Below are 9,853 nucleotides of genomic sequence, written 5' to 3'. Positions count from 1 at the left end.
CTCTTGATGGTAAGGATGCTTCTTCAAGTACCTCCCACTTCATGAACTATCCTTGAATCCTTTGAATCTCCCAGGCTTAACTTCTAGTGAATGGCGTGGAGCCAATCCGGATTGTATCATATCGTTAAGTAGTTTGGATAAAAATATCACTTATAAAAGTAGATTGAAATTATGTAATATTATCAATATTAATTAAATTATCATAGATGTCTTGTTCTGATCATTTATTAAATACTATTTAGTATTATGTGTACAACTATATTATGTCGCACATCTTGCACCAAGACCTCGCTGATTCTTCATTACTTACATTACAGTAGGTCGAAAAAATTATGCGAGGGATCTATTCATCCTACTGCATTAGTGTATCCGAAGAAGGTTGAGTAGACATGGGACATTTTGTATGACCACCCCCATGACCATATCATACACTATATAAGTAGGGTTATATGACATTATCAAAATACGTAAGATCCTATTTGACCAAAAACCAGTAATTGTTATGGACTTGAGGTGGAGGCCAGATACTCACACATTCGACCTACCCTTAAGAGGTAACTTTCACGCTACAGGATATGGATGTGTTGGTTGCACTATACATAGTCGGAGATCCAATTATATGTACCGATGAAAGGGATCATAATTTAGATTGGCATATGATGTTATGATATTACACTGGCTTGGAGGTTGAACTAGACACCATTAATGGGAATGATTGTATTTCTACTATAACAGTTCTGGATTATCTTCAACAATATCTTTTTCTTCATTCCATATAGTCAAGACTTTAGAGAGTAGGGTTTATAGCACCGCTCGACTGTATATGTGTTTCTTTTGGGAGGGATGCTATGCATAAATACATCTGACAGTATTTTGAGTTTGAGGTACTTATATTTACATAAGGACCTCAACAAAAAAGGAGACTATAGCTGGGGAACACTGTTCTAGCATACTTTATAGGTCTCTTTGTCGGATATTCATGTGAACGAAGGAGCTAGAAGGATTTTTTCCTCTTCTTCAGGTAACCTTTCTTATTATCTAAATTCAATTCGATTAGTTATTCTTTTTATTAAAAATAATTTTGATGTAATCATTAGATATGGATTTGAGAGAGGATTCGGTCCTTCTGGATAGAGTCGATTGAGAAGATAGACTAGTTAGTGCTACTATATGCTAGGTGTTGGTGTAATATACCATAAATTACAATAAATAATTACAGTTGAAAATAAAAGGAACAAAAGTGAATAAAATAAAATAATCTTCTTCTTGACTGAGGCACGGATATCTCACTTTCTTTAAGGAGATACAAGCCCACTGGGGCATAATCTACACCGATTCAGCAATATATCTCGTGACTTGTCCCCTCCAGGATACAACAACTGATAAACGATGTATAACTCAAACAACTCTGGATTAGTTGAAGAGTCCAAAGCCGCACCATAAGAACACCTTCCTTAAACATATATTTACTGCTTTGTATAGTGAATATAGTTAAAGACTTAGAATATTTTCTCTATCTCAACTCTTTCTTTCACTAATATAATAACTCTCATTTGTAAAGTGAATATAGTTGTAGACTTAGTATATTTTCTTTGTCTTAACTCTCTCTTTCACTACTACACACTATAATCTTTTTCACACTTATCATATTTCCTAGTCCATGCAATAACATGCAAGACCACCTCTATTTATAGGTGAGGCACTTAAGAAAATGCCAAACCATGCTAAATTTATAAAGGAATTGCTAACAAAGAAGCAGAAGGTAAGCTGTCAGTTGGTGGACAACATCTACCACAGTAGCGCTGTTTCTTCACAATCCTTAGTGCAGAAAAAGCCTGACCCTAGAGCATTTACCATACCGTACATAGTTGGGTCCATGAAGTTTACCAAAGCTTTATGTGACTTAGGAGCAAGTATTAATCTAATGCCCCTTGATATCTACCAGAAGCTTGGACTGGGGGAACCTACCTCCAAAATGATGTGTCTTGTCATGGTAGATAGGTCAGTGAAACGACCAATTGGTATATTACACAATGTGCCGGTGAAAGTGGAAGACTTTATTCTGCCTGTAGACTTCGTGATATTGGATTGTGATGTTGATTTTAAGGTAGACATCATCTTGGGTAGACCATTATTAGCCACGGGAAGAGTGTTGGTTGATATGAGCTCAATGAGCTAAAGTTCAGGTATGGAAAAAGAGAGGCCAGATTTAAAATGCATTCTCCTATGAAGTAGTTGAAGGAGATGAATACTTCTCGATCGTTGATGTATTCCAGGAAGATGGTAATGAGGTGGTGATTCAGAATCTTGACCAAGTCTGAGTAGTCGAGATAACCCAGTCATGCCATGAAATTAAATCAGGCGCTATTTGGGAGGCAACCCAATATTTTAATTTTATTGCACTTGTGTTTTTAATATTTGTAGCTAAGAGTCGTACAAAGGAGGTGAACTAGTTTCAGTCAACTTGAGGAGGATTGACATCAATTTTGACAGGTTGTCACAAGTATGACAAACCATGAGAAATAGCGTCAAAATACTCAAGTCAAAGCCCTATTCTATTAAGGCTGACAACAATTTTGAAGTGCTGTCAGGTATTTGACGCGCCGTTAAAAATGTCGTAAAGCCTAGCTTAAAAATTTTGGGCTAACCCAGCCCAGTCACAGCTGTTCACATTCCCACGTACCATAGGTCTTTTCCTATTAGTTTTAATTTTCTTTCCTTAGAGAGTTATTTCCCTTGCTTTGTCAAGTTTAATCCCTTCTGAGTCAAAATTTTAAGACTTTCCTTGTTGAAGCCTGAGAGTTAAGCCAAGAAATCTTCTACCTCTCTTATCTCATTCTTCTCTCACTCATAAGTCTAAGTGCTTAGAGTACATCAGCTAAAGTTTCAACATCCAAGTATAAGAAAAACTTCAACTTTATCTTTCTTTGGATCAATTGTGAACTACAAGAAACCTTGGTTTCAAAAGAGTGAGCTAAACCCATTAACATGCTTCAAGCCCCTTCAAAAATGAGGGTTTGTAGGGGTATGCAGTATAATTTCGTGGAAATCTCACTAAAGAACATGACCTAAGTTGAAATTGAGAATAATGATAGAAGAAAAATCAAGTAAAAGAAGTTAGAAATTGTAATGTTGTCTGACGACAATTTTTATGGCCTTGCACCTGTGTGACAGCCATTCAAAAATGCAATCAAAAGCTGAGAAATTTTTTAGATTCTGAATAAGGTTGACAATGCTTTTAAGCACTGTCACACCTTTGACGACAAATCAGAAAGGCCGTCAAACCTTGGAACTAAAAATAGTGTTGATGTTTAATTGAGGTCATCCTTCTTCTTTTCTTGTTTGATTATAAGTACCAATTAAGGATTTCTACGTTGTACAGAACTGAGCATGACATCCAAGAGGAAGAATCCAACCACACCAAAGAAAGCAGCTATAGATAATGTGCCTTTATAACTTGTCAATGAGGGCTCTGATTATAAAGATGAGGAGCCTTTGCTCAGATGGAAAAGAAAGAGGACTAGTCCAAAGACTCCACCTCCACCTAAGCCTACTGAGGTGGAGGATACTGATGATAATGAGGTGACAACCTCATCTGAGAAAGCTTCGGAGGAACAAGGATCAGAACACACTGAGCAGAGGTCTGAGAGTACTAAACCAGCAGTCAAAACTAAAGATTTTGAGAGGCTTGCAACTGAAGAAACTGAGTCTGAATCACCATCTTCGGATCACCAAGGTGATAAGGATTATTTAGTACAGGGAAATTCGGTGAAATAAGAAAACCCCGAGGTTAGTAACAATGTGAGATGGCGAATCCATGGGGCTAAAATGATTTATTTGGATAGACTTTGTAGAACAGATCGATGAAATGCCAGAAGGCCAATTCTAGAGGAGAAGAAGATTATCACTACAGGGTTGATCAGATGCCCTGAGGTTATGCATAAACTCTAGGAGTATGGTCTGGAGTGGACTACTAGGGGAAGCAATATTTACTGTCCTTCGTTTGTCCAGCATTTCTGCGTGAAGTAACAGGCTACGATGGAAAATATATGCAAAGAAGGGGATAAAACTTTAGTATAAGCCTCTCCTGACCAAAGTTGTAGTACGTGGAGTGGGGTGGATGTATCAGTTGCCACCATAAATAGGTTTCTTCATGGGCCAGCCTTCGTCCCATGAGCTACCTCACCTATATTCTATGCCCGATTGAAGCATCGAGAAAATCAGCACAAGTGGCTAGCGACACTCATAGCAGATGGGGAACTGGAATGGTTGATAATCCAGCAGAAAAGATTTCCAAAGCATCTCTAAATTCAGAGGCAAGTATTTTGGGGGGGGGGGGTTTAATACGGATTCATCTGATACTCACCAAGGGCGACAACATATTAGGGGATGATCGAGCAATATTGGTTGCAAGCTTGACAGATAAAACCCCCTTGGATTTTGGAGAAATTATAGCAGAATAGATCAAGATTTGACTCGCAAGAGCTGATGCTACATATCTATTCTCATGCCTGATTACTAGGTTGTGTGAAGCAGCTCATATTTCTGAGATTTTAGGTATTAATGATGAGATGCATGCCAAGAAGACTCACAACCCTGTCAGCAAAAATGAAATTCGGCCAGGCTTGCGACTTTATTAAAATGTAGGGTGTGCAACAGATCCTCCAGTCACTGAGACTGTTTCAGCACCAGATGTTGGGGTGCAAAGCCCCGAAACTGTATCACCACCACCACCAGCACATTCAGCTCAGGAAGGTTCAGTGCCTCAAAGTGAGCTGACTGCTTCAGTTTCTCTAACAGTAAGAAGGTTGGAATTTTAGCCAATTGATATTATGAAGGTGGCCAGGCTAGCAAATTGGTGCGAGATACAACTACTGGCCTTCACCAAATAATTTGCTGCTGCTGTAGACAAAAGATTTAAAGCTGTACTCGATCCTACACTAGAACCTTTCATGACTTTGCCAGTGCGGGTAGCAGATCTTGAGAACAGATTCAATACTCGGGCAAGAGAGATGATAGATACTGATATTGCTACTTTTAGGGATGCATTGTACAAGGTGAAGGCTGAGGTTGGGATATTGCAGTAACACCAAATTATGGTGCCAACAGGATCAACTATACATGATGTTGAGGAAGACATTCCTATAAATGATCTTACTACGAACTCCTCAAAGAAAAAGAAGAAAAAGGGGGAAATGAAAGGCAAAAACAAAAGATATGAGCCTGATAGTGAAGAAGAGAGAAAGACTAAAAAGAAAGCAAATAAGAAGGCAGAGAAGGAGAACTTGAAAAGGGCAATACTGGAGTTTATGGCTGAAATAGAGAAATGGGAAGCAACCATCAGAGCTAGAGCTGCAGGTGCTTTATCGAGCCAGGCTCCAGCTACTACAAAGGCAGATGTTATGAGTGGGGAAAAGATAGCTGATGATGTGATGGCAGGGTCGGAGACCTAGAATCCACAGGCTTGACTGATTTTAGGTATATTCTAACCCTTGGTGCTTTTTATTTCTTGATTTTAAGTTAAGGGTATAGGGAAACTGTTGTTGTAACACATTCGGTGGATAATTAGGAGTAGTGCAAATACTTGAGGTAGTTAGCTCGTTTAGTGAATTTTGAGTACGTCTCCAGTGGTCTGATATGTTGTGAACTGTGTGAAGTGCTTCTAGTGTGACCACTATGTATCTATTTATGGTACTAGTGTGGTAAATAGATAACCTGTAGAGAACAAATGCATGAAACAGAGGAGTAGTGATATGCTATATACTTGTGTGCCATATGCATGTAAGGTCTTACTCAGTTCCCATTGTGCGTTAAATCTAAAACTTGCTCAGTTCGTCGTGTCATAGTCATAGGATAGGCATTTAGCAACGGATCATAGGCCATTTTTTCATGTTAACCCATATTAGCTTAAATGACCATCCAAGTGTGAACAATATCCCTTGATTCTTTTTTTTGAGCCTAAATAGCCTAATTCTTTCTTGTACACCTTTCATATTCCTATTATATCACAATGAACATGTTTTGGCCCTGGTTCTCCTTGGACATTGTGCACCTTGACTTTGGCAAATAGCCTAAGTTGAGGGTGGCTACTATAGGGGTGCTTGATGCATTATGAGTATGAAGAGAGGGAAAATAAAGAAAATGAATAACAAGTTAGGTATAGTGAAAAAGTATATAGAAAAGAGAAAAATGAATAAGTTGATCTAATGCGTGAACAGAGAACACCCATCTTGAGACTACTTGACAAATAGAAGAGGGAAGAAAAGAAGGTCAAAAGTTTAAACCCCGTGAGTTAATGTAGTACCAAGGAGGTATAGTCACTATGAAATACCCTTGAATGTCATACTAGCCCCTAGCCTACGTTACAAACTTAGAAAATACCTATAGTGATGCTAACTGACTTATCTGAAGACTTCAGTACTGACTATAAGGGCAAGCCTATGGCATTAGATGCGCAATGTTAGAACTTTGTTCTGAGAGTGAGTCTTACGTTCATCCCTATGTTAATACATGTAAATCTAAGTGAAAAAGAGATTTCTTTATGGTGAGGGCACACCAGGTATGTTGTTATTAACTACTTTGTTCGGAGAATGTAATTTAGGTATGTGATAGGTTATTATTGCTGAGATTTTTGCCATATATAGATGCTTGTGAGTTACATAGTTGTTTTCAAATATTAGACACAGTTTATTTTATTTTGATTAATCATGGAGATGGTGCATGTATTCTGAACTGATAAGAGTAGTTAGCTGCCGAATTGTACTTTGTTTATTCCTAGTTATGTTTTGGTTGCTTGAGGACAAACAATTATTTAAGTTTAGGGTGTTGATGTGTGAGTCAATGCTAACATATTTGATGCTTTTAACTCTGAATAATTGTGAAGTCTTAAGCAAATTTTGTACTTTTTGATCATTTTTTGTATGTTAATGCAGATATAAGTATCGGGGAAGAAACCAAAGGAAAGAAGAATAAAACAGTTTAAAGCTGGTGGAAATAAGCTGAAATATATCTGACGATCATTTTGAAGTACCATCATACATGGGACAGGCTATCAAAGTCACCTTCAAGATTAGACAGAATTTGAGAAGATTAGATGAAATGTGACAATGATTCGGAAGGGCCGTCAAATATTTGTGATCTCGTTAAATCACCGTCAACCAGAGGGCAGAGTATGCTAATTTTTAGTGAAATGTGATGCTAGTTTGCAAGCTCCATCAAGATCTTTGAAACTCCATCAGGATTACCATCTGAAGAGTCAGATGATAACAATTCATTGGAATCTTTGACGACATCTGGCATATGTCGTCAGGTGTCTGACGCAATGTCAAAAGCATCGTCGTCTAATTCAAAGAGAAAACTAAAACTTTAATTTTGTTTCATTTATTAGGTTTGACTATTTAAAGACTTGTTTTAGGGTTTTTAGGAATTAGTCATTATCTAGGAGACATTAACTCTGAGAAGAGAGGGACGTATATTGCTCTCTTTCATTAATTATTCTTCTTGTTTCTTATCAACAATTTTTAGTCTTCCACCTTGTGATTAAATTGAAGATACTACTTGTTGTTTTTCATCCATTCGTAAGTTGATCCTTATCATCATGAATTCAACTTGTTATTTCGTTCATTAAATAATGAGTGGCTAATTCTATTAGCCAGAGTTCTGGGATCCATGAATTAGGGTTTAATATGATGCTAGGTGTGTAATGGATTCCAAGAGTAGTAGAACATCTTGTAATTCTGTTGTTTTAACTGAAATCTAGTGGTTGCAAATATTGGATTATGCCTTAGGTTTTATTTGCTTCTAACGGAGAAATAGACTAGAGGTCATGAATTATCAACAGGGACTCAGAAGCTACAGACCTTTTGTTTAATGATTGATACCATAACTGGATTAATCTACTTGAGATAACATCCTTTTGGAAATTGATAAGTTATCTAAGTTTGAGAGAATTAGATAATAAATTGTCTGGTAAGGTCGAAAGATAAGTCAGAAAGTATCATAGTCAAGGATAGTCTGTTGTTCTACATACTTCAAGAATCCCAATCATTGCCTAGTATCTGTCAACTCCCAAAATCCAGGGTGAACATAACTCTAGTTTCCTATTTATCTTGATTACAAACACTGAAGTATTGAAAGTGACATTTGACTTTCTGTGAAACTTAAACCCCCATCCTTCGAAAATAGTAAACTATCAGTAAAGCATTTCGTAAACAAATCGAAGTTCAAACCCTATTACCTGTGGGATTCGACCCTAACCTAGTTGGGTTTTATATTGACAATGATCTCTTACACCCATTCAAAAGTGTAATTTGAGCGTTATCAAAAAATGGCGCCGTTGCAGGGGAATACGATTGTAGACTAGAAGTTTGTATGAAAAAATTTGTTGATAGTTAAGTTTCCTTGATTTATTTTTATCTATTGTTTTCTTTTATTATAGGTACTATGTTGTTTATGTCAAACACAAGAAGTTCTGGAGAACCACTATTACCAATCAATCCAAAACCTCAACTGATAGGAAGAATGACTAAACAATAGGAAGCACATCACCAGAACCCTGATGATAAAGACTTGGGTGATAAGGAATTGCTGAATCCTCAAAACCTAAGGGGACCTAAATAAGTTGCTGCACCAGTACAACAAAACATCAACAGAAATCATCCAGTCCAAGGAAGATATGGGCAACAACCTATGCAATATGAGGTTGATGAAGATGATGAAGGAATAGATAGAGCTGGTGCAACGGGTGCTATCAGTCCTCCACTGTTGGCACCAGGTGCAAAATTCAGCATAACAAGTACCATGATCCAACTCCTGCATCTGAAAAGATTATTTAGAGGCTTGTCTGGTGATGATCTGGACATGTATTTGGTGAACTTCATCATCATTTGCAAATCCTTTGACAATCTGGGAGTGAGCCAAAATACGATTAGGTTGAGATTATTTCCTTTGTCTCTATTTGGGGAGGCAATAATGTGGTTGAATGAGTTAAAGCCTGATTTTATAACCAACTGGAGACAGTTAAAAGATGTGTTCCTAGAATAGTTCTTTCCACCCTCTAGAAGAGTACAGTTGAGGGATGAAATTAGCAACTTCAGACAGCTCCCGATTGAAGCACTGCACAAAACTTGGGAAATATTTAAGAAGAAACTTGAACAATGTCCGAACCATAATATAATGGAATTTCACTTGATGGATACCTTGTATAGATCTTTTAACTCTGTGACAAAGCCTATTGTTGACAATGCTACAGGTGGTTCGTTTATTGACCTCTCTTTTCTAGATGCTTTTGACATGCTTAATAGAATAACCAAGCAGAGTCGGGCTTGGAACTCTAGGGATTCTGTAGTGGATAGCCCGACTATTGCTAGTGGTATTATTGTGGAGCAGCGTAGAAGGGATGAGGAGTGAGATCAAGATATGACCCACTTGAAGACACAGATGGACTTGCTGGCCAAGTACTTGCTATCTGGAAAAACTAAAATTGTTAAAGCTATGGAATCTCAGGGTACTATGTCTACAAGTGTTGATTCTAAGGCAAACTATGTGAGTAATCGGGGGGGTTTCCGAGGCAATAGCCAAGGGAACCAAGGTCGGACTTTCTATGATAAACCTGATTATAAAGATAGGGATCAGGGATATTTGAAAAATAATAATGACAGGAGTGGTTTGTATATTCCTCTTGGAAGTCAGGATTCTGCGATGACTAGTTCTAGCAAAATGTCCATGGAGGAGATGATGAAAAAGCTGTTGAAGGGAGTTGAAGCTACCAACTCAGGGGTAGCTACTATGAAAAGTGAATTTTCTACCCTCAATCAGTTGGTTAGCTCATACTCTACTTTTATTAATCAGTTGG

The 9,853-nt window shown here is 37.6% G+C and overlaps 1 protein-coding gene across 1 annotated transcript; it reads left to right on the top strand.

Moving 5' to 3' along the window:
• Positions 1 to 2,515: 2,515 nt before the first annotated feature.
• LOC124895795 lies at positions 2,516 to 5,087 on the top strand. The gene is made up of 4 exons (XM_047406217.1): positions 2,516 to 2,591; positions 3,485 to 3,736; positions 4,648 to 4,770; positions 4,909 to 5,087. Exons 1-4 carry the CDS (start codon positions 2,516 to 2,518, stop codon positions 5,085 to 5,087), a joined length of 630 nt encoding a protein of 209 aa, XP_047262173.1.
• Positions 5,088 to 9,853: the final 4,766 nt, after the last annotated feature.

Source organism: Capsicum annuum, unplaced genomic scaffold (assembly GCF_002878395.1).
Source record: "Capsicum annuum cultivar UCD-10X-F1 unplaced genomic scaffold, UCD10Xv1.1 ctg997, whole genome shotgun sequence".
In the NCBI taxonomy this organism is placed as follows: Eukaryota; Viridiplantae; Streptophyta; class Magnoliopsida; order Solanales; family Solanaceae; genus Capsicum; species Capsicum annuum.
The sequence above is the reverse complement of the archived record's forward strand: the minus strand, read 5'-3'. Positions and strand labels throughout refer to the sequence as shown.